A 26460-nucleotide genomic window follows, 5' to 3' on the forward strand; every position below is an offset into this window, starting at 1 on the left:
ATAGTGTGTTGCCTATATTTTCTTGTATGAGTTTTATAGTTTCGGGTCTCAACTTCACGTCTTTGATCCTTTTCGAGTTAACTTTTGTGAATGGCAATAGCAGATGGTCCACTTTCATTCTTTTGCATGTGGCTGTCTAGTTTTCCCAACACCATTTATTGAAGAGACTTTCCTTTCTCTATTGTATGTTCTTGGCTCTTTTGTCAAAAATTAGCTGTCTGCATATGTGTGGATTTATTTCTGGGCTTTCAGTTATGTTCCATTGATCTGTGTGTCTGTTTTTGTACGAGTACCATGCTGTTTTGATTACTATTGCTTTGTAGTATGTTTTGAAGTCAGGGGTTGTGATGCTTCCAGCTTTGTTCATTTTTCTTAGGGTTTCTTTAGCTATTCGGGGTCTTTTGTCGTCCCATATGAATGTTAGTATTCTTTTTTCTATTTCCATGTAGAATGTCATTGGGATTCTGATTGGGATTGCATTGAATCTGTAGATTGCTTTAGGTAATATGGACATTTAACTATGTTTATTCTTCCAATCCATGTGCATGGGATGTCTTTCTATTTCTTTATGTCATTGATTTCTCTCAATAATGTCTCAGTTTTCATTGTATAGGTCTTTCACCTCCTTGGTAAGATTTATTCCTAGATATTTTATTCTTTTTGATTCCATTGTAAATGGTATTATCTTTTTGAGCTCTCTTTCTGTTAGTTGGTTATTAGCATACAGAAATGCAACTGATTTTTGCAGATTGATTTTGTATCCTGCGACTTTGCTATAGTTGTTGATTAATTCTAACAGTTTTCCAATGGATTCTTTAGGGTTTTCTATATATAAAATCATGTCGTCTGCAAACAGTGAGAGTTTCACTTCTTCGTTGCCTATTTGGATTCCTTCTATTCTTTTTTCTTGCCTAATTGCTCTGGCCCAAATCTCCAGTACTATATTGAATAAGAGTGGTGAGAGTGGGCAGCTTTGTCTCATTCCTGTTCTCAGAGGAATGGCTTTCAGCCTTTCCCCGTTGAGTATGCTGTTGGCTGTGGGTTTGTCATAAATAGCCTTTATTATGTTGAAGTACTTTCTTTCTATACCCTTTTGTTGAGAGTTTTTATCATAAATGGATGTTGGATCTTTTCAAATGCCTTCTCTGCATCTATTGAGATGACCAGGTTGTTTTTCTTCTTTGTCTTGTTGATATGGTGTATCACATTGATTGATTTGTGAGTGTTGAACCATCCCTGCACCTCTGGTATAAATCCTACTTGATCATGGTGTATGATCTTTTTAATGTGTTCCTGTATTCTGTTTGCCAATATTTTGTTGAGGATTTTTGCATCTATGTTCTTCAGCGATATTGACCTGTAATTTTCGTTCTTTGTATTGTGTTTGTCTGGCTTTGGTATCAGGGTGATGTTGGCCTCGTAGAATGAGTTAGGAAGTGTTCCACCTTCCTCTATTTTTTGGAATAGTTTGAGAAGGATGGGTATTAAATTTTCTTTGAATGTTTGGTAAAATTCACCAGAGAAACCATCTGGTCCCGGACTTTCATTTCTGGGGAGATTTTTGATTACTATTTCAATCTCTTTACTTGTGATTGGTCTATTCAGATTCGCTATTTCTTCTTGGTTCAGTTTTGGGAGGTTGTATGAGTCTAATAATTTATCCATTTGTTCTAGAATCTCCAATTTGTTGGCATATAGTTTCTCATTGTGTTCTCTTATAATCCTTTGTATTTCTGTGGTATCAGTTCTAATTTCTGCTCTTTCATTTCTAATTTTATGTACTTGAGTCTTTTCTCATTTTTTCTTAGTAAGTCTGGCTAAGGGTTTGTCAATTTTGTTTATCTTCTCAAAGAACAAAATCTTTGTTTCATTAATCCTTTCTACTGTTTTTTTTTTTTTTTTTTTTTGGTCTCAATTTCATTTGTTTCTGCTCTGATTTTTATTATTTCTCTCTTTCTGCTAGTTTGGGCTTTGTTTTTTTTTCTTTTTCTAGTTCTGTTACATGTAATTTAAGGTTGCTTATTTGGGCTTTTTCTTTTTTTTTTAAGGGGGGCTTGTATCACTATGAGTTTCCCACTCAGGACTGCTTTTGCTGCATCCCATATGAGTTAGCATGGCATATTTTTGTTTTCGTTTGTTTCCAGATATTTTTTTATTTCTCCTTTAATTTCTTCAATGATCCATTGGTTGTTCAGTAGTATGTTGTTTAATCTCCACATGTTTGTCACTTTCCCAGTTTTTTTCACGTAGTTGATTTCCAATTTCATAGCATTATGGTCTGATAAGATGCTTTTTATGATTTCGGTCTTCTTTAATTGAGGCTTGCTTTGTTTTCCAACATATGGTCTATCCTTGAGAATGTTCTATGCTCACTTGAGAAGAATGTGTAGTTAGCTGTTTTTGGATGGAGTGCTCTGTATATGTCTACTAGGTCCATCTCCTCCATCTCTTTTTAATCCATCCTGCACTCTGTATCTTTTGATTGGAGAGTTCAATCCATTTGCATTTAGGGTAATTATTGATATATGAGGGCTTAATATTGCTGTTTTGTCACTTATTTTCCACTTCTTTTGCATTTCCTTTGTTTCTTGTCCCATTTGTTTCAGACTGCCAATTCAGTTTGGTTGTTCTGTCTTATGACTCTTCTAGGTTTCTCTATGTTTATCATATGTGATTTTGTACTGATTATTTGTTTAGTGGTTACCTTGAGGTTTGTATAAAAAATCTTGGGTATGAGATAGTCCATTGTCTGATGGCCTCTTATTTTATTATACTAAGTCAATTCCATGTCTTTCCTCTTCCCCTTCTAGATTATTCTTGTCACAACTTATTCTATCTTGTGTTGTGGGTGTGTGTTTACAGTGATGAGATTATATTTATTTTTGGTGTAGTCCTTCCTTTGATCTTTGATTTTGGTATTTAAGTGGTTGCTAGCCTATTCCAGTAAAGATCTACTATTTTTCTGATTTTGTCTACCTATTTTTCTCCTTGCTCCAAGCTTTGTATTCCCTTTCTTTTCTTTTTTCAAGCCTGAGGGCCTTCTTGATCATTTCATGTAGTGGGTGTCTCATGACCATGAACTCCCTTAGCTTTTGTTTATCTGGGAATGTTATTATTTCTCCATCATATTTGAAGGATATTTTTGCTGGATAGAGTATTCTTGGCTGAAAGTTTTTGTCTTTCAGCATTTTGAATATATCATTCCAGTCTCTCCTAACCTGTAAAGTTTCTTTTGAGAAATCTGCTGAGAGACTGATGGGAGCTCCTTTGTGTGTTATTTTTTGTTTTTGTCTGGCTGTCCTTAGTATTGTTTCTTTATCATTGACTTTGGCCAGCCTTACCACTATATGTCGAGGAGTGGGCCTTTGCCTGTTGACGTATTTAGGTGACCTGTTGGCTTCACTTACTGGTATATCCTCCTCCTTCCCTGATTTGGGAAGTTCTCAGCTATTATTTCCTTGAATAGGCTCTCTGTTCCTCTTTCCTTCTCCTTTCCCTCAGGAATACCTATAATTCTTATGTTATATTTCCTAATTGAATTGGAAATTTCTTGGAGACTTGCTTCATTTCTTTTTAGTCTTAGTTCTCTCTCCTCCTCCATCTGGAGTATATCTGTATTCCTATCCTCTGTAATGCTAATTCTTTCCTCTATATTGTCAGCTCTGTTCTTTAAAGATTCCAGATTCCTCTTTATCTCCTCCATTGTGTTCTTCATCTCCATCAATACTGATTGGCTTTTCTTTATGATTTCAATCTCTTTTGTCAAGAAAGTTCTTATCTAGTTGAGTTGTTTATCTGTGTTTTCTTGTATTTCGTTGAGCTTTTTTATGAGCTGTTTTGAATTCTCTGTCATTTAGTTTATGGATTTCTGTGCCTTCAGGGTTGATTTCTGGGTTCTTGTCATTTTCCTTCTGTTCTGGAGATTTAATGTACCTTTGAATTGCAGTTCCTGTATTTGCTTTGTTTTTCTCATCCTGGAAATATCTGGTTGCAGTTCCACTTACTGCCACTGTGTAGGGGTTGAGGGCTATGTAATCTGAGCCCCCTGTGATCCACCCTGGCCGCTCTGTCTGGTCAGCTGAGCTGCAGTGTCGAGCATGCAGGGGGGCGTCTCTCTTTTGCTGGCTGGGTCCCTGGGGTGGGGGGATTCTCGCTCGCCCCTCATTATCCACTCTCCTGGAGTACTCAAATCTTGATGGCACCCTTGCAGCAATTCTGAGTCCTCTGTGTGGGAGTTTCTCACTGACTGAGAGAAACTGCAGAGTTACAGTTTCCCCGCAGAGGGCCGCCCCTGCCCCCTCTCTGGGAGCCGAATCGCCAGTCTGATGGGGAGCTAGAGGATTCTCCTTACCTCTCCCCACTTTCTCTGGGGGCCCCAGCAGGTCCACTCTCAGATGTGCAGCAGTGTGGGTCTTTCTGATCTTCCTTTTTGCTGTGTAAGAGTCCCTTGTTGGTCTGTGACTGTCCCTTTTGTTATATCTTATCAGGGGAAGAGTTTACAGGAAAGCTCACTCTGCCATGATGCTGACATCACTCCCTGCTAGCTCTTTTTTTAAAAATTTTTGTTTTTATTTCTAAGCCTAGCTTCATAGGGATCATTCCTAAATCAGCATAATTTAGTGGCCAGCCAGGAATCTGCCAGATTTCCTTAAATGCCTTGACTGTATATTTTCTACCCTATGCTGAGGATATCTGTGTGAGAAGACACAGCTTCAAACTTCAGGCTGTTTACAAGAAAGGTTTTATTTCACTTCTTGCTTGTTCAGGACCTAACCATCATCCAGAGAAGTGTGTCTGGGGACTTCTCCTTTCTCAGGACTGTTCTTGGCATATGTACACCTTTTTAGATCCAGTTATATGTTTGAGCTTTTCAACATTCCTTGTAATCATCTGGTTCTCCAGAGTTTCCTTCTAAATTCTTACAGTCTCTTGTTTGCTTCAACAACTGTGATATTGCCAGCGTATTGCTATTATTTCAGTAATTTTCTGGGGGTCAGGTTTTTTATCCCCACTGAGCTGACCTCTAACTCAAATCAAACAGTAACAAAATGCTGAGAATAGAGATTTCTAGGTAAGTGAAAGTTTGGATAACTTATTCACTGTGCTCTGAGTATGGTGCTTTTAACAAATCTCAAAATAGGTCACACCTCTTCATTAGCTATAAAGCTGCTGACTTTGGGCTACCATGCCTCTGAGGAGAGAGAAGAATATCTTCAAATTAAAACGTTACAAACTCCTCTATTTTACTACTGTATTAGCCAGGATTTCACCAGAGAAACAGAATCTTTAGGATATATAATTATACTCTCTCTCTCTGAATATGTATATCTATAGATATCTGTATCTACATATATTAAGATCTATCTTATGGCTTATGTGATTCAGAGGGTACAATCTTCTTTCTGGGAGATATCAGTGAGTTGAAGTGAGGCAAAAGGAGAGAACAAAGATGATGTCCCCAGTTTTCCATCCCCTCAGAGAACATCAGTATGTTCCCAGATGTGAGGCAAACCAGATGCCTTCCCCTCAGGTGGAAGCTCCAGGACAAGCAAAGATGTCTCCTTCACAGAAAGACTGAGCATGTGTTTCAACTGGCTGTCTGGCAGTGCACTGTGGGGGATAGCCAGCTAAGAACTGTCTTTCTGATTGTTACCATCCCATGGGACCCAGGAATGCAAACACTCCTGGCCACAAGAGCCAGATGATATAGGGCATACCCTGGGAAGCAGCCCCAAACCAGGGCACCAGATGTGTGTAAAAGCTCCCATCCAGGAGATACTGGCACTCTGGAGTGCATCAAAGGGAGAGTAGAAAGATAGCACCTGCCCTCAAGGTCTCTGGAAAGGATTACAGTCAGCCCTTAGATGTGTGTTAAATTAGAAACGTGCCCCTAAGTCTACAGCTATGAAGATAAACTAATAAGCCTCATTCACAGAAAGACTGGGCTTCTTGGACTGTTGCCTTTTGCAGTGTCCTGGGTGCGGTAGCCAGTTAAGAACTCTTTCTCGGTTGATTCCAGTCCTGTTGGACCCTTGAGCATAAGCCCCTCTGGCCACCAGAGCCATGTGATCTATGTGTCCCCTGGGCAGAAGCTGCAAAAATTGAGGGTGCCAGAGGAGGGTACAACTTCCTTTCTGGGAGGTACTGGCCAGCTGGAGGGAGGCAGAGGGAGAATGCAAAGATGGTGCCCACCAGCCTCCACTGCCAGAGAATACCCTAGCAGGACCCTAGCTATGTGTTAAATTAGATGCTTGTCCCTCAGGCCAATGCTCTGAGGTAAGCAAATAGCCCTCTTTCACATAAAGTCTGGGAGCCTCTCAATTGGCTGCCTCTGCCCTGGTCCCTTGACTGAGTCAGTCTGAGCATGTGAGCCCTTCAAGAGCTGTTTCTCTTCACTATCGCCTTGTGGGTCTCGTAGACACAAGCCCTGTTGCTTTTCAAATCTAGACATTTTGGGAACTCATCTCTCAGGTATAAGTCTTAAAAGTTGTGGTGCCTGATGTGAAGTTCAAATTCGTTTCCCCTCAGGGAAAATCTTAAGATTTTGAGTTCCCTCCCCATCGTGGATCACAGTACTGGGGATGGGGTTTATGGTTAGATTGTGTTTCAACCTTTCCTACCCACTCTGATGAGGGTTTTTTCCCATTTGCCTGCTGTGTAGAGGTCACTCAGTTAGTTTTTAGGTTTTTTTCAGAGGAAATAGTTCCATATGTAGCTGTAGATTTGGGGTGTCTATAGGAAGAGATGAGTTCAGGATCTTCCTACATCACCATCTTGAATCAAAACCTCTGTTCCCATCAAAACTTTAAAGATGTTACTCCATTGTCATATGATTTCCATGTTTTCTGAAGAAAAATCTGTCATATTGTGTCTTTTTTCTCTTTGAACCCTCAAGATTTTCTTTGTCTTTGGTTTTTTAGGAGTTATACTGTTTGGACGTGTGCGTGTACGTGTGTGCATTTAATCCTGTTTCGTGTTCTCTTTCTTGGAATTTTAGTGTAAACATTGTGTTATTATACACATTTTTAAAAATTATGTTTTATGTTAATATTTAATGATCTCTCCATAATTATTTCAATTTATTTATTTTTGATACTTTTTCTTCTTGCAGATGTATATCCTTTGTAATTAATTTTAGTGTATATGTACCATGGTTCTCATAGTCAATTATTTTAATATAGGTGGATGTCTTTATATTTTTTCTTGAATGATATTCTAGATAGATATATTTCTAGTTAAATTTTTTTTTCACCTTGTCTATCTTTAATTTTTGTCTTTGAGAAGCCGTGTTTTCAATCTAAATGCTTCTTTTGTATAGATACTAGTATCGTTCATCTTTTTCTTCTGTTAGGTATATAAAATGAGAGACTAATGACTTTAATTAAATCAGAAGCTTATGTTTGTTAAGGTTTGATTAGAGTTTAGATAAGGCTTAGTCTACATCTAGTTCACTCTTATTTCTAGTGCATAACTCTCCAGAGTTTTCAACTGAGAGTCAGTATATTTGTTGAGAGTCCTGGCAGGTATGTAACCACCACACATAAACTGCTGAAAAATCTACACTGCTTTATGGAATTCTTCTCTTTATATTTTCCTCTCCTTCTCTTCACATGTGTAAAAGTAGGAAAAAGCCTTGCGGGGAGAAGAAACTATATGTTGAGGCCCCTTGAGTCTCTAATTTTGTCACTATAGCTAGGAAAGATCCTCCAACTGTCTCCTATTTTTATGTCTACCAGCAATGGCCTGTTTCCATAGCTAAGCTGATAATTTTGACTTCTCACCCATAACCAGATTTGGAAGTAACCTCTGGGACAAAATCAACTGCTTATTTTCAATTCACTACTGCCTCTAGGAGTTACAACTGAGATCCTGAAGTGTCCACGGGGGCTCATCCTATAGTGTGTCATTTTTTTTCAGTATCACAGTGCAGTGGTTAAATCTTCCTATCAAAGGATTTTGGCTTAGTTCTTCAACTAGAGTAGAACTGGTGGACGTTATGGTGAATAAACTGCTCTTTAAGGAGGATGGAACTTATGAGAATTAAACACATTGTATGTATAGATTGGATAGTGAGTGTGAAAATGAAACAATTGTGACTCCAAAAATGTTTGGTCTGAGGAAATTATGATTAAAAAGTAAGATATCAGTTTAGTGGTTTGACATTTATGCAAAAACAGATTATTGCCCAATAAGTCAATTATTTGTTTAAAAAGTTTCTTATATATTTACAGATATGTATTTTTAGATTTACTAAAAATTAGAAGACAAACTGCACACCATGATTAATTCTAAGATATCTGTTTATGGGTAGTAGAGAAGAATGCTTTCAATTTTTAAATATTTCATTGAAGTGGTTTTGTGTGATTTTAAATACAGTTTTTATTTTCAATTTTATATTATTATCTTATTTTGTGCAATGTTTTAAACCATTTCAGAATTTTAAATGTATTCATTAACTATTTTAAATTAATATAAGTTCAAAATGACTAACCACATGTTTTTTTCAGGTGCAGATTTTGGTCCTGAAGAGTGTTTTACTTACCTTAACTCTAAGGCTGATCAATCTGGGAACTGTGGTTCAGGTCCTTCAGGATACACACAGTGTCAATCTAAGTATGCTTTAAGAAATCTATCTGAGAAACTCTATTTATTGCCTTCAATTTGAAAATACCACCAGATAATTAAGTTTATATATAATCAAAATATCACCTGGCCATGAAGTAAGACTATATTTAATCAAATTATAAATGTCTTAAATACAGAATGCCTGTACTTCTCTTTCTCATATATCCAAATTATCCCTTGTGGCTTCTTACAGAGTGTTTAATTTACATGTAAGTACAGTAAATACCCATTAGTTAGAAGGACTGATCATTTTTATTTTGCATGCCGTCACTTTAATTTTACAAAGGATGACCATACTTATGGTGATGAAATGAAAATGCATGAATTTTTGCCTTCCAGGAACTAAAGCACTGTGTTTAAGAATGTTTCCTCTACAGCCAGATATCTCGGTTTCAAATCCTATCCCTATGGCTTACCTACTTGTGTGACCTTGGACACGTGCTTCCCTTTTCTGATATGTAAAATATCAATATCAATTCCATTAACATCATTGAGCTGGTGCCAGTGTGGAGTTTAGATAATCTACAAAAAGCACCTAGAATGGGACTGACACCTAGTATGCACTATATGTATTAATTATTAAATATCACAATTAGTATATATATATATATTAGAACTAGAATGTTACTGTTATTGTAATATTTTATTTTGATATTATTTCAAACTTGATTTGATAGTAAAAGTAAAAATTCTGTAAAAAATTTCTAGTTTGAATGAACAGCACAGACGCCCCCTATATCCTTTATCCAGATTTACCAATTGTTTACATTTTCCCCATTTGCTTTATCTTTCTGTTTTTTTTTTTTTTTTTTTTTTTTTTTTTTTTACATTTTTATTGATATTTTAATGGTTTCTAACATTGTGAGATTTTGGGTTGTACATTTTTGTTTGTCCTTCACCCCATATATGACTCCCTTCACCCCTTGTGCCCATCCCCCACCCCCCACCCCCACTTCCCGGGTAACCACAGTCCAGTTTTCTCTGTCCATGTGTTGGTTTATATTCCACATATGAGTGAGATCATACAGTGTTTGTCTTTCTCTTTCTGGCTTATTTCACTTAACATAATACGCTCCAGGCCCATCCATGTTGTTGCAAATGGGACGATTTTGTCTTTTTTTATGGCTGAGTAGTATTCCATTGTATATATATACCACATTTTCTTAATCCAATCGTCAGTCGAGGGACACTTAGGTTGCTTCCACTTCTTGGCTATGGTGAATAATGCTGCAATGAACATAGGGGTGCATAAGCCTCTTTGGATTGTTGATTTCAGGTGCGTTGGATAGATTCCCAGTAGTGGGATGGCTGGATCATAGGGCATCTCTATTTTTAATTCTTTGAGGAATCTCCATACCGTTTTCCATAGAGGCTGCACCAATTTGCATTCCCACCAGCTGTGTATGAGGGTTCCTGTTTCTCCACATCCTCTCCAACATTTGTTGTTTTTTGTCTTGGTGATTATAGCCATTCTAACGGGCGTGAGGTGGTATCTTAGTGTTGTTTTGATTTGCATTTCCCTGATGATTAGTGATGTTGAGCATCTTTTCATGTGCCTATTGGCCATCTGTATATCTTCCTTGGAGAAGTGTCTGTTCATTTCCTCTGCCCATTTTTTGATCGGGTTGTTTGTTTTTTTGTTGTTCAATTGTGTGAGTTCTTTATATATTATGGAGATCAACCCCTTGTCAGATGTATGTTTTGCAAATATTCTCTCCCAGCTGGTTGGTTGTTTGTTCATCTTGATTCTGATTTCATTTGTCTTATAAAAGCTCTTTAGTCTGATAAAGTCCCACTTGTTTATTTTTTCTTTAGTTTCCCTAGTCTGGGTAGGCATGTCATCTGAAAAGATTCCTTTAAACCCAATGTCAAATAGTGTGTTGCCTATATTTTCTTCTATGAGTTTTATAGTTTCAGGTCTCACCTTCAGGTCTTTGATCCATTTTGAGTTAATTTTTGTGTATGGCGATAGCACATGGTCCACTTTCATTCTTTTGCATGTGGATGTCCAGTTTTCCCAACACCATTTATTGAAGAGACTTTCCTTTCTCCATTGCATGTCCTTAGCACCTTTGTCGAAAATTAGCTGTCCGTATATGTGTGGTTTTATTTCTGGGCTTTCAATTCTGTTCCATTGATCTGTGTGTCTGTTTTTGTACCAGTACCATGCTGTTTTGATTACTATTGCTTTGTAGTATGTTTTGAAGTCAGGAATTGTGATGCCTCCTGCTTTGTTCTTTTTCTTTAGGATTTCTTTAGCTATTCGGGGTCTTTTGTTGCCCCATATAAATTTTAGTATTCTTTTTTCTATTTCTGTGAAGAATGTCATTGGGATTCTGATTGGGATTGCATTGAATCTGTAGATTGCTTTAGGTAATATAGACATTTTAACTATGTTTATTCTTCCAATCCACGTGCATGGGATATCTTTCCATTTCTTTATGTCATCGTTGATTTCCCTCAATAATGTCTTGTAGTTCTCATTGTATAGGTCCTTCACCTCCTTGGTAAGATTTATTCCTAGGTATTTTATTCTTTTTGATGCAATTGTAAATGGTATTATCTTTTTGAGCTCTCTTTCTGTTAGTTCATTATTAGCATATAGAAATGCAACTGATTTTTGTAGATTGATTTTGTACCCTGCAACTTTGCTGTAGTTGTTGATTGTTTCTAACAGTTTTCCAACAGATTCTTTAGGGTTTTCTATATATACAATCATGTCATCTGCAAATAGTGAGAGTTTCACTTCTTCGTTACCTATTTGGATTCCTTTTATTCCTTTTTCTTGCCTAATTGCTCTGGCCAAAACCTCCAGTACTATGTTGAACAGGAGTGGTGAGAGTGGGCAGCCCTGCCTCGTTCCTGTTCTCAGAGGAATGGCTTTCAGTCTTTCCCCGTTGAGTATGATGTTAGCTGTGGGTTTGTCATATATGGCCTTTATTATGTTGAGGTACTTTCCTTCTATTCCCAATTTATTGAGAGTTTTTATCATAAATGGATGTTGTATCTTGTCAAATGCCTTCTCTGCGTCTATTGAGATGATCATGTGGTTTTTATTCTTTGTTTTGTTGATGTGATGTATCACGTTGATTGATTTGCGGATGTTGAACCATCCCTGCGTCTCTGGTATAAATCCCACTTGATCATGGTGTATGATCTTTTTAATATATTGTTGTATTCGGTTTGCCAATATTTTGTTGAGGATTTTTGCATCAATGTTCATCAGCGATATTGGCCTGTAATTTTCTTTCTTTGTATTGTCTTTGTCTGGTTTCGGTATCAGGGTGATGTTGGCCTCGTAGAATGATTCAGGAAGTGTTCCATCTTCCTCTATTTTTTGGAATAGTTTGAGGAGGATGGGTATTAAATCTTCTTTGAATGTTTGGTAAAATTCACTGGAGAAGCCATCTGGTCCTGGACTTTTATTTTTTGGGAGGTTTTTGATTACTATTTCAATCTCTTTACTTGTGATTGGTCTATTCAGATTCTCCATTTCTTCTTGGTTCAATTTTGGGAGGTTGTATAAGTCTAAGAATTTATCCATTTCTTCTAGATTGTCCGATTTGTTGGCATATAATTTCTCATAGTATTCTCTTATAATCCTCTGTATTTCCATGGTATCCGTTGTAATTTCTCCTCTTTCATTTCTAATTTTATTTACTTGAGCCTTTTCTCTTTTTTTCTTAGTTAGCCTGGCTAAGGGTTTGTCTATTTTGTTTATCTTCTCGAAGAACCAACTCTTTGTTTCATTAATCCTTTCTACTGTTTTTTTGGTCTCAATATCATTTATTTCTGCTCTGATTTTTATTATTTCTCTCCTTCTGCTGGCTTTGGGCTTTGTTTGTTCTTCTTTTTCTAGTTCTGTTAGGTGTAATTTAAGGTTGCCTATTAGGGCTTTTTCTTGTTTGTTAAGGTGGGCTTGTATCGCTATGAGTTTCCCTCTCAGGACCGCTTTTGCTGCATCCCATATGGTTTGATATGGCATGTTATCATTTTCGTTTGTTTCCAGATAGTTTTTGATTTCTCCTTTAATTTCATCAATGATCCATTGGTTGTTCAGTAGCATGTTGTTTAATCTCCACATTTTTGTCACTTTCCCAGTTTTTTTTTCCTGGTTCATTTCCAGTTTCATAGCCTTATGGTCTGAAAAGATGCTTGTTATGATTTCAATCCTCTTAAATTTATTGAGGCTTGCTTTGTTTCCCAACATATGGTCTATCCTAGAGAATGTTCCATGCGCGCTTGAGAAGAATGTGTAGTCAGCTGTTTTTGGGTGGAGTGCTCTGTATATGTCTACTAGGTCCATCTCGTCCAGTTTTTCATTTAAGTCTAATATTTCTTTATTAACTTTTTGTCTGGATGATCTATCCATTGCTGTAAGTGGGGTGTTAAGATCCCCTACTATTATTGTGTTGTTGTTGATTTCTCCTTTTAGGTTTGTTAATAGTTGTTTTATGTACATTGGTGCTCCTATGTTGGGTGCATATATATTTATAAGTGATATGTCTTCTTGATGGAGTGTCCCTTTTATCATTATATATTTCCCTTCTTTGTCTTTCTTAACCTGTTTTATCTTGAAGTCTACTTTGTCTGATATGAGTATGGCAACACCTGCTTTCTTTTGTTTGCCATTAGCTTGGAGTATTGTCTTCCATCCTTTCACTCTGAGCCTGTGCTTGTCTTTAGTGCTAAGATGTGTTTCCTGAAGGCAGCATATTGTTGGGTCTTGCTTTTTAATCCATCCTGCCACTCTGTATCTTTTGATTGGAGAGTTCAATCCATTTACATTTAGGGTAATTATTGAAATATGAGGGCTGAATGTTGCTGTTTTGTCACTTATTTTCTGGTTCTTTTGCATTTCCTTTGTTTCTTGTCCCATTTGTTTTGGACTGCCAATTCAGTTTGGTTGTTCTGTCTTATGATTCTTCTAGTTTTCTCTTTGTTTATCATATGTGGTTTTAATTTGATTATTTGTTTAGTGGTTACCTTGAGGTTTGGGCAAAAAATCTTCTGTATGAGATAGTCCATTATCTGATAGCCTCCTATTTCCTTATACTAAGTCAATTCAGTCACTTTCCTCTTCCCCTTCTAAGTTGCTCTTGTTATACCTTATTCTATCTTGTGTTGTGGCTGTGTGTTTACAGTGATGAGGTTAAATTTATTTTTGGTGAATTTCTTCCTTTGATCTTTGAGTTTAGTATTTAAGTGGTTGCTAACCTATTCCGGTAAAGATCTACTATTTCTCTGATTTTGTCTGCCTACTTTTCTCCTTACTCCAAGCTTTGTGTTCCCTTTCTCTTCTTGTTTTCGGGCCTGAGGGCCTTCTTGAGTATTTCTTGTAGTGGCGGTCTCGTGGCCATGAACTCCCTTAGCTTTTGTTTATCTGGGAGAGTTACTATTTCTCCATCATATTTGAAGGATATTTTTGCTGGATAGAGTATTCTTGGCTGAAAGTTTTTGTCTTTTAGTATTTTGAATATATCATTCCAGTCTCTTCTAGCCTGAAAAGTTTCTGTTGAGAAATCCGCTGAGAGCCTGATGGGAGTTCCTTTGTACGTTATTTTTTGTTTTTGTCTAGCTGCCCTTAATATTGTTTCTTTGTCGTTGACCCTGGCTAGCCTTACCACTAGGTGTCGTGGTGAAGGCCTTTGTCTGTTAATATATATAGGAGTCCTGTTGGCTTCGCTTACTGGTATTTCCTGCTCCTTCCCCAGATTTGGGAAATTTTCAGCTATTGTTTCCTTGAATAGGCTCTCTGTTCCTCTTTCCCTCTCCTCTCCCTCAGGAATACCTATAATTCTTATGTTACATTTTCTAATAGAGTCCGATATTTCTCGGAGTCTTTCTTCATTTCTTTTTAGTCTTAGTTCTCCCTCTTCTTCCATCTGGAGTATATCTGTATTCCTATCCTCTAAAGTACTAATTCTTTCCTCCATATTGTCAGCTCTGTTCTTTAAAGATTCCAGATTCTCCTTTATCTCCTCCATTGTGTTCTTCATCTCCATCAGCCCTGATAGGTTTTTCTTTATGATTTCAATCTCTTTTGTGAAGAAACTCCTAATCTCATTGAATTGTTTGTCTGTGTTGTCTCGTATTTCGTTGAGTGTTTTTATGATAGCTATTTTGAAATCTCTGTCATTTAGTTTATGGATTTCTGTGTCTTCGGGGTTGATTTCTGGTTGCTTGTCATTTTGTTTCTGGTCTGGTGATTTCATATATTTTTGCATTGTGGTTCCTGTGTTGGTTTTGGTTTTCCTCATCCTGGAAGTCTCTGGTTGCACTTTCCACCTGCCGCCACTGTGTGGTGGTGAAGGGCTGTGTAGTCTAAGCCCCCTGCGCTCTGCCCCAGTTTTTCTGCTGCGATCCGCAGTTTTGTTTTGTTTTGTTTTGTTTCTTTTCCCCACTGCGATCCACGGGTCCAGTCCAATTTATTCAGGTCTGCCTCGGACCGCTAGATCTGGTCGAGCTGCAGACTCCGGGTTGTGGGGAGGGGGGAGCTCTCTCTTTTGCCCTCTGGGTCCCTGACGTGGGAGGCTTCTCGTTTGCCCCTCTTTATCCGCTCTCTGGGTTGCTCAGATGTTGATGGTAGCCCTGTGGCTCCTCTGAGCCCTCTGTGCGGGAGTTTCCCACTGGTTGAAAGCGCCCGAAGAGCTGCAGTTTCCCGCCGAGGGCCGCCCCTCCCCCCTCTCTGGGAGCCACGCGGACCGGATCGCTGATCTGATGGGGAGGGAGCGGAGTTCTCCTTACCTCTCCCCACTTCCTCCGGGGGCCCAGCACGTTCCGCTCTCAGATGTGCGGCAGTGTGGATCCCTCCGCTCCAGCTTTTGACTGTCTGGGATTCCGTTGTTTGTCTGTGGCTGTTACTTTTGTTGTATTTTGTGGGGGAAGAATTCACGGGAAAGCTCACTCCGCCATTATGCTGACGTCACTCTATCTTTCTGTTTTTTTAACTCTCCTCTCCTCTCTTCAAAATGATTTTTCTAAACCATTTGAATATAAATTGGATACTGTGCTTCTTTATCCCTAAATAAATCAGTATGTCTTTCTTGAAAATAATGATATTTTGTTACATAGCTATATTGTAGCTGTCAAACATGATTCACATTAAAGCTTCATTGGTTGTCTCAGTAAAGTATTTATAGCTATTTTGCCTCATTCAGGAGCAAATCCAACAAATTATGTATTAGCATTTAGTCATAATGTATATATATATATATTTTTTTTTTTTGGTGAGGAAGATCAGCCCTGAGCTTACATCCGTGCTAATCCTCCTCTTTTTGCTGAGGAAGACCGGCTCTGAGCTAACATCTATTGCCAATCCTCCTCCGTGTTTTCCCCTCTTCCTCCCCAAAGCCCCAGTAGATAGTTGTATGTCATAGTTGCGCATCCTTCTACTTGCTGTATGTGGGACGCAGCCTCAGCATGGCCGGAGAAGCGGCGCGTCGGTGCGCACCTGGGATCCGAACCCGGGCCGCCAGCAGCAGAGCGCGAGCACTTAACTGCTAAGCCATGGAGCCAGCCCAATCATAATGTATTTTTAAACTTTAGTCTAGAACATTTCCTTTGTTTTCATTTGTTTTTTTCTCTTAGTTTTTTTCTTAGTTTTTTTTATTACTACAGGCTAATTATTTTGTAGAATGTCCCTCAATTTGAGTTTGTTTTACAGTTTTCATAAGTAGATTTATGTTATGCACTTTGGCATGCTTACCACTGAAGTGATATTGTACTCTCGAGTGCAATTTTTTAAAGGTACGCACCATTCTCTCTATATATTGGATATTTTAGGTTACATTACTTGGAAAAGTTAATTTTATTTAGGTCGCTCAATTGTAAAGTTATCCTTTCCCTTTGTGTTTAATACGTATCTGTGAGGAGTTATATTGAGACTAGGGACATATTCTGTTCCTCTTCAACTTTTCACCTACTAGTTTTAAAATCCATTGGTGATTTTCTAACTCTATTAATCATTCTGCCTTTAAGCTAGAAATTTACTGTAGGAAGAAATAGTCCCTTCTCTATATTTATTTATATTCTTATCTATTTATTTATATCATATTTGTTTATATCAGTTCAGACAGCAATTATTTTATTCAATAGTATAGAATATATTACTGTCATTATTTATTTTGATACTTTTTCAAGTTGTCTCAATTTTGGCTAGTGAGAGTCCCTTTTAGTTGACAACAATGTCTTTTTCAAAAGTCTGGATGACTTTTTAAGAACTTCCAAATTTTTCTAGCACAGAAAAGATGTTCTAGGCTCCTTTTATACTTTTCCTACCCTTGCTCTGAATTCAGCTATTTATCCAAAAATCCTAGATTTCTTTTAGTAGAAAATAGTATTTAGAAAATAAATATCTGGGCACCAGGTATGCTTGTTTCTACTGTTTTCCATTACCTCTAAGCCCTCTCAGTCAACAGAGCTAGAATATACCTGGAATATATGCCCATACATGTATCACAGATTTATTTCTATATCCATTTGTTTATATCTCTATATTTAAAACATGAACTTATAGTGATAACTTTATTTCCAATTAAACACCTCAAAGTACATTTTAGTACATTTATGAGTTGCTTTCTCATATGCTCAAGCCCAGAATGCACAGAAGTTTGTTTCACAATTGCTAAAGCATACATTCACTAAAGAAAACATTCTAGCTCTTATGCCTATATTTTCCTTTAAGTCATTGGTCATTTTTATATTAGCTACTATAAAGTGCTTCTCTGTTAATTGCAATATCTGAGTCATTTTAATTTTAGTATCTTGTGATTTATTTACTCCTTGACTATGTCACATTTTAATTTTTTTTGCATGCCTAGCAATTTTTTGACTTTATATTAGATATTATGTATAATACATAATGGAAAATTTGCATTCACTTCTGCTTTTCTGAATGCTATAGAATTTTGTTATGGAAGGGATTTAACATAGCTGGACTCATACTATAAACAGTACCTCTCTGTGAAGGGCGGTGGAAAACACTGTTCATTTCTTTATACCTACTCAGATGCTTTTTATGAACTTCTTGGAGTCATCACTACACATGCTGAGTTCACTATCAGGATTTAGGGTGAAATTAGCCAGGATTCAGGGTGCAGTTTATCGGCACATTTTAGCGCTCAGTCCCTCTTAATTTCCAGTAATATAATTGACATTAAACCCATCTTCTAATTCTGTCCTCTGATTATTCAAGATAAGATTGATGTGCTGTCATGAATTAAAAAAAAAGCCCACAATCCAAACTGCAAAATATCTCATGTTGCAGTTCCCATTCTTTTTTTTCTTTTAAAGTATCTGTATTGTTTTATTTATTTTAAAGAGAAGTGTATAAACACATATGGCAAAATTATAGCATTTGCTAAATCCATATGCTTGAAACAAGTTGTAATATTAAAAATTCAGTGTGCCATTTTTGTCCCAGCTATCTCCCCAGCCAATACTACATTTTTCCTTGTTTCCTCCAACTGTAGTGATGAACTGCTTGAGATCTCTACTCTAGTACTCTTTATTTTTACTGCTTTTCTCAATTTTCTCGTGTAAGTCGATTCTCGCAGACTATGTCTGATCAATGTATTTCTTTCCCATAATCTACACTGGTCCTTCTTCACCTAATGCTAGGATATCTACAAGAGTCTTCAAGTCGTTTTTCTGCCTGCACTCATTCCTATGACAACTCGGGCTACCTGTGGCTCCAAGAATGCTTTCCCCTAGATAACATTTACACTTAATTACCCACCTAAAGAAACTTATGGTTCCTCCTTTTGCCTTTGGTCTTGTATTTAAAGTCAGCGCAGTTCCCATTCTTAAGGTTCAATTATCATACAATTCTTTCCTTTCTGGTTACATTCCAGTGCCTTCAGTGTGCGTGTTTGTATATTCTACTTTCCTGGAATCCAGCTCAACCCACTCTTTAACAGTAGAAATTATTTTCAGATCAAGTTCTATATCAATGCCTTCCAGCCAAAGACCGCCAGAAATACACCCGTAGCTGAAAAAGTTGGGTTTATTACATGCTGCAGTCAGTGAGACTGCACACTATGGGAAAGTGTGGGACATCTTAGTTTCAGAGTTTTAGAAAATATAGGACTTGGCCTGGTGTTAAGTTATTTTCAGTAGAGTTTCAGGAAGTGGATCTTTGCTCTGAATTGGATGTTTTTAGGAAATGGAGATAATTCTATGATTGGGTGTCTTAATAAATCTTAAAGATGAAGAAGGAAGACTAGAGTGAAGCTGACATTGTAATTGGTAATGAAGCAACAGTCACACATATTAGCTGGATGAGAGGGATGTTTGGTAATTTTGTTGCTTAGACAATGTTTATGTCTTGTTGCTCTATATTCAGACATGATTTATGGAGTGGGCTTGTCTTTTTATTGATTCATCATAGTCACAGAGTCACTTAGCCCTAAGTTGATGTTCTTGAAATTGCTTATGTTCAACACATAAGCACCATGATCTAGTTATGAGTGCGAAGTCAGCTTGTATCATCGCCAAGTCCTTGCTGTTAATACCAGACCTTCATCTGGATGTCAGGGGCTGCTTTTCTCTTTTTCATTTCTCTTTTTTTGCACAAAGGCAGAAAAGGTCAGGTTATAGAAAAATTGCTCTAAGATTCCTAGATTTTTGATATTGCTAAAGTTTTACTGATTAGGAGGTTATTTAGAAAACATGGTATATAGTTGGGCTGGCATTAGTCTCCTCTGCCCCTTTTGTTGTGGGATAATTTGTTGAATCCTTTGGTATAGCAATGGCTATGTGGGAGCATTTAAGACCTTAAACCAAATTCGTGGACCAGATAAAAATTTTGTGGTATAACATGTGCTATGAGCAGACTCTCACATTAATCCATCAGACATAGCTTTGAGGATATCCATTTTGTTACAATATTGCATATACCTTAAATGATGGAAATAGTGATAACTCTACAGTATATAATTTGTTTACTTTTGTTAATTAATGTGACTTAGGCCCTTGAAATATTAACTTAAAAATTACTCAAAAGGTAATTTTGAGTAAACTTAAGACTTTAATGTCTTAAAATTTAAGACATTAAATTTATGCTTAGTAAATTTTTACAAGTTCAAATAAATTGAAGTCATGTATTTAAAGAGAGTTTTTGTTTTTATTTTTCATTAGATAAAATGCAGTCTCCTACTTAAAATGTATGTAGTTTAGATTCTTTGCTACAACACTTTATCCATGGGTTTTTCAAAAGAAAACTACTCTTTTGAACACTTGTATGTGAAATGGTATTAATAATATTCTCTTTCCACCTCATATGAATTTTTAGAGAATTTAATTTTTATGTCAAATACTTGAAAACACTACTGTTTTACCCTTATAAAGTTGCGTTTAAAGTCCAAGTGTAAACATAGCATGCTAAAGATAGAGTACATATAAACTCCTGTTGAGTCTTTTGATTGTCTTCATTTTACTTGGTTTTGTTTTATTTTTTCATTTTTATAGACTATGATAATTGAGTGTACTTTAGGTATACAACTTGATTAATATTTACATCATGCAAAAATGTTCTCTCCAATCTCTGTCTCATACAACCTTATCTCAACGATGATAGATAAGTGTTGCCTGTTCAAAATCTTCATCTAGGGGCTGGCCCGGTAGTGTGGTGGTGAGGTTCACTCACTCTGCTTTGGCAGCCCGGGGTTCACAGGTTCGGATCCCAGGTGTGGACGTTGCTCATCAAGCCATTCTGTGGTGATGTCCCACGTACAAAATGGAGGAGGAGGGGCACAGATGTTAGCTCAGAGCTAATCTTCCTCAGCAAAAAGTGGAGAATTGGCAATGGATGTTAGCTCAGAGCCAGTCTTCCTCACACAGAAAAAACTTCATATGAATTAAGTCCCACAATATGCATTTTTTTGTGTTACACTTAATATGCCCAGAATAATTTTTTGAGATTCAAATAAATTGCTCTTATATTAATATTTAAATATTTATTGCTGAATAATTCTGAATACCACTGAAAATTATATATATACTACAATTAACACAATTACTTTATCCATTCACTTATTGATGGTCAATTATGTGGTGCATTGTTTTTGGCTACTATGAATAAAGCTGCTATAAACTTTCAAGGTCCGGTGAGATATACTTTCATTTATGTTGAGTATATAGATACATAGGAGTGTAATTGCTGAGTTGTGTGATAAGTACACATTAACCTTTTTAAGAAACTGCCAAATTGTTTTTCAAGATGGATGTGCAGTTTTACATTTACACTAGCAGAATCCAAGCTTTCTAGTTTCTCTGCAATGTGCTACTACTTGGTATTGTCAGTCTTTTTTATTTTAGTCATTCTAGTTGTAACTTATTTTTCTTTTAATTTGCATTTATCTGATTAACAATTATTTTGAGCATTTTTCCAAGTCTTCTTGTCAATGTGGGTATCTTCCTGTGTGATAAATCTGTTCAAGTTTTTTTCCATTATACTTGGAATGGTTTAGTGTTCCTATCATTGAATTTTATCTTTCTATCTTTTTATTCTGAACTAATTGTAGATTCATGGGAAGTTGCAAAAATAACATAGAGAGAATAGAGAGGTCTCTTGTACCCTTCAGCTGGTTTTCGCGAGTGGTAACATTTTACATGACTTATATCATATATACCTTACCTGTAGTACATTATCAAAACCAGAAAATTGGCACTGGTAAATTCATAAAACTTACTCCTCAGATTTCATCAGTTTTTCATGCATGCATGTGTGTGCACTGTGTGTGTGTATGTGTGTGTGTGTTGAATTCCCATTGTAACAATATTGAGTTTTAAATTAATAAATATAGAATTTATGTATCAATTTATTTCAGCCTTCTTTAATTTTTCTCATCCAGGTTTATTAGTTTTCAGTGTTCCAGTTTTGCATTTATTTTGTTAAATATATTCCTAAATATTCTACTTTTGAAACTATTGTGAACAGAATGGTTTTCTAAATTTCATTTTCACACTGTTCATTACTGATATATAATAATAACAATAATGCAAATAATATTTTTATATTGATCTTTTATATTGTGTGGCCTTCCTAAACGTTTTGTGTGTGTGTATGTGAGTTTATTAGCATTTCCATGTCCGGGATCATGTCATCTGCAAATAATATCTAAATTATTCATTCTTGCTAATTGGGATGCCTTTAATTTGTTTTTCTTGCTTGATTACACCATGTACATATCCATTAAAATGTTGAAATATAAGTGGAGGAAGAAGAGATACTTGCTTATTCCCAATTTTATGGGAAAAAATCATCCTTTCATCATTATGTTCATTGTTAATTTTTTTGTTATTGTTAGGTTTTTTGTTGATGCCCTTTATCTGACTGGGAAAGTTCCCCTGTATTCCTACTTTGTTGAGAGTTTTTATTCTTGAAAAGTGGTTGTATTTTTTTCAAATGCTTTCCATTTATCTGTTGACATGATTCTATGTTTTTTGTCCATTATTCTATTGATATAGCATATTACATTAGTTGATTTTCAGATGTTAAACCAACCTTGGATCATGTTTTTATTATCCACTCTGACAATGTCTGGCTTTTAATGGGTTGTTTAGACCATTCCCGATAAAAGTGATTATTGATATAGTTGGACTCATATCTGCTATCTTCAAATATAACAATATATAATACAGTAATAGTCCACCTTAATAACAGTATACTACTTCACGTGTAGTGCGGTTGTATTATAACAGAGTATCCCAATTTCTCCTTCCAATCCCTTGCAACATTGCTGTTATTCATTTTAATTATCATATACTATAAACAGCCAATACATTCTTTGTGTTATTGCTTTAAGTAGACAGTTATCTTTTAGTTCAGTTAAGAATAAGAAAAATAAAACATATTTTTCTTTTATTTATTCATTTTCTCATGCTCTTTCTTTCTTTATATAGATCGAAGTTTCTGATTCATATCATTTTCCTCTGCCTTAAGAACTTCTTTCAACATTTCTTGCAAGACAGATCTGCTGGCAAAGAATTCTATCACTTTTTGTTTTTCTGAGAGAGCTTATTTCTCCTTAAATTTTGAAGAATAATTTCACTGGACACAAAATTATGAGTTAAATTTTTTTTTCTTTCGACACTTAACTTCCCTCCACTCTCTTCTTTTTTTTCTTTATAATTTTATTTATTTATTTTTCCCCCAAAGCCCCAGTAGATAGTTGTATGTCATAGCTGCACATCTCTTCTTAATTACATGTTTTTTAATGGAAAGTCTGCTGTAATTCTTATCCATGTTCCTCTGTAAGTAAGGTGTGCCCCTGACTAGTTGCCTTCAAGATTTTCTCATTGACTTTGGTTTTCTTCAGTTTGAATGTGATATTTTTGTGGGCAGTGTTTTTTGGTATTAATCCTGCTTAGTTTTCTCTTAGTTTCTTGCATTTGTGGTTTCACGTCTGTCAATAATTTTGGAAAAATCTTGGCCATTATTCTTTCAAATATTTCTTCTGCTGCATTCTCTTTCTTCTCTTCCTGCATTTTCTTATTATAAGCACATTACACTTTTTCATATTGTCCTATAGCTCTTGGATTTTCTATTTTGTTTTTTTTCCCACGATTTTTTATCATTGTGTTTCAGTTTGGGAAGTTTCTACTGACCTGTCACTGATTTCACTGAGTCTTTCTTCTGCTGTTTTGATTGAGTTTTGTTGATAAGCCCTAGGAAGCCTTTCTTCATTTCTGTTACTTTTTTTGCTATTATTTCCTTTTAATACTTGGAGTTGATTCTTAGTGGTGTCCATATCTCTGCTCATATTTTCTCTCTTGTCTTTCACACTGTCAACTTTTGTCTTTAAGATATTAATTATAGTTATTTTAAATTTTGCATCTAATAATCTCAACATCTGTTTTACATTTGATTTGGTTCTGATGCTTGTTTTGTCTCTTTAGACTGTGTTTTTTTCTTGCCTTTTCACAAGACTTGTACTTCTTTTTGTTGAAAGCTGGGCATATTATATATGGTAATAGGCACTGAGGTAAATAGCCTTTGGTGTGAGGATTTATGTTAATCTTTTTAGGAGCTGGGCTGCGTCTAATGTTTGTTGTAGTTATAGGTACCAGAATCTTCAAATTTCTCTAGCAGGGTAGTTTCTTCCTCCCCTCTTAGAATTGAGGCTTCCCTTCATTCTGCCCCTCAGAGGGAATATGTGTCTTGCAGTTCTTTCAGTTGGAATCCACTTTTATTGTTACAAGAGACTTGTTGGTATGGTGGTAGCGTATGGGGAGGGGACCTTCTCTAGTTTTCATGTGAACCTCAGTCTTTTAATGTGCCTGTGTCTCAGGTATGTGGCTTTCGTAAGTGTTTGTGTTCCTCCTCCAGGTATAGAGCTTCCCCTCCCATGCCCCCATCCCCTAGTCCCTGCCACAGCTACAGGATTCCAAATATATTTTATGAAACCTTTCTCTGTTATTGATTATGACTTTGTTTATTAATTTTTCTTAGGTGAGACAGGAAGAGTGGAGTTGACTAGAGTGGAGTGGAATTCTCTTTCCCCAGCTAGGGATAATGCTTCAAAATTGCCCTCTGATAAAATCCTTCCACCTGGAGATTAAGCCTTTGTGAAGGAGAAGGTTTTACAATGGTTACTCTTTTCTTTCCCTTGCAAGGTCTATATGAAGAGCTTTCTCAGATCCTCCCCAAGAGAACCTTATAAACTTCCTGGAGAAAAGGCACATAAAAATATGGTGGTGCCTTATGACTGTGCTCCTTAGGAGCTTCTCATTCTCATGTTAGTCAACACTAGTTCTCCATGTACTTAGCTTTCCCGATATATGTAGGTGGTTTTCTCTGTAACCTCAGTTCTCTGATAGGTCCAAGAAAGGTCACTGATTTCAGTTTGTTCAGTTTTTTCTTGTAAAAACAGGAGAAATGACTTCCAAACTCTTTATGTAGGAACTCTTATACAAAATGTTTAACAACTTTATTAAGATATAAATCACTTAGCTAAAAAGTAATTAATCCATTTTAAAGGGGTATTTTATTTATTTTGTGATAAATTTATAGAAGTGCAAAATCCAGAATTCAGAATCACTTTAAATTTCCTTTTGTACTCATTTGGAATAAATCCTTACTCTTGATCCCAGCCCTAAGCAACCAGTGACTTATTTTCTATCTCCATACATTTGCCTTTTCTGGAAATTTTATATAAGAGAAGTCATACAATATGTAGTCTTTTTGTCTAGTTTCTTTTATTTATCATAATGTTTTTAAGGTTCATCCATTTTTTAGTATATATCAGTAGTTCATAAATTTTTTTGGCTGAATAATTTTATATGGTATGGATATACAACATTTTGTTTAATCATTCACCAGTCAATGGGCATTTAGAATGCTTCTAGTTTGGGGCTATTAAGAATAATGCTGCTGTGAACATTCTAGTGCACATTTTATTTGTTCGTTTTGTAAAGCCATGTATTTGTTTCTCTTGGGATATAACAAGTGATAAATGTATAAGTCTTTGTGTTGATATACCTTTTTTCATTTCACTTCGATGTACACTTAGAATTGGAATTGCTGAGTCATATGGCAAGTGTACGTTTAACGCTTTAAGAAGCTGTCCAAATATTTTCCGGAGTGACTGTGCAATTTTACATTTCCGTCAACAATGTATGGGAGTTCCAGCTTCTCTACATCCTTACCAACATTTAGTATTGTCAGGACTTTTTGTTTGCTTCCTTTTTTTTTGCCATTCTAAAGCATCTCATTCTGGTTTTAATTTGCATTTACCTATTGATTTAGGAAATGACCGCTCTTTCATGTGATTATTGACATTTGCATATCTTTTTTGGTGAAATGTCTTGACAAATCTTATAACTCATTTTTAAATTGGGTTTTGTTGTTATTATTGTATGGTAAAAGTAATTTACATACTCAGAAAATAATCTTTATCAGATATATGAATTGTAAATATTTTTTCTCAGCTTATCCGTTGTCTTTCTTTAATTAATGACATCTTTTGAAGAGAAAAAGATTTTAATTTTGATGAAGGCCAATTTATTCATTTATTTTTTTACCAATCATAGTTTTGGTATAATATCTAAGAAATCTTTGCTCCATTGTGTAAAATTTGTGAAAGCAGAAATGTTTCTCTTGTTCCTGATTGAAGGGTGATAGCATTCAATCTTTCAACTTTAATCATGATGTTACTAGTAGATTACACACATAGCTTTATCAGTTTGAGGAAGTTCCTTTCTATTCCTATTTAGATGAGAATGTCCATCATGAATCAGTGCTGGATTTTGTGAAATGCTTATTCTGCATCCTTTGAGACGATAATGTGGTTTTCCCCCTTTATAATATGAATTGTCTTTTAGATGTGAACCCAATTTCTGAGTAAATCCCACTTAGTCATGGTGTATAACCACTTTTATATAATTCTAAATTTGGTTTGCTAATGTTTTGTCAAGGATTTTTGTGCCTATGTTCATTATATTGTGATGACTTTGCTGGCTTTGATATCAGGATAATACTTGCCTCATAGAATGAATTGGACAGTATTTTACCCTTCTCATTTTCTGTAAAATTTTTGTAGAATTAGTATTATTTTTTCTTTATATATTTCATGGAATTCACCACTGAAGCCATTTGGCCTTGGGTTTTTCTTTTTGATGGCTCTGTTTGTGAATGGGTGAACACATTTAGATTTAGGCAAATTTAAAGTTTCCTCTGGTGTGACTTCCCATCAGTCCGTCTCAAGTCTCCCTGGCACATGCATGTAGCCGTCCGGTCAGCTAGGGATGTGATGTAAGAAGAGTTTATTACCACTGTTTATGGAGCTATCATTTCCAGGATCACACCTTTAATTTCTGGCTGGTCGGTTACTT

The 26460-nt window shown here is 36.0% G+C and overlaps 1 protein-coding gene across 1 annotated transcript in view; it reads left to right on the forward strand.

Annotated features, from left to right (window-relative positions):
- The window catches only part of ADAM2 (ADAM metallopeptidase domain 2), a 141110-nt gene that overhangs the window by 94128 nt on the left and 20522 nt on the right, over positions 1–26460 (forward strand). The window contains exon 15 of the mRNA XM_058525401.1: positions 8508–8613. Coding sequence (XP_058381384.1) covers positions 8508–8613 — 106 coding nt within the window. The remainder of the gene's footprint in view (positions 1–8507; positions 8614–26460) is intronic.

Source organism: Diceros bicornis, chromosome 29 (assembly GCF_020826845.1).
Source record: "Diceros bicornis minor isolate mBicDic1 chromosome 29, mDicBic1.mat.cur, whole genome shotgun sequence".
Classification (NCBI taxonomy): Eukaryota; Metazoa; Chordata; class Mammalia; order Perissodactyla; family Rhinocerotidae; genus Diceros; species Diceros bicornis.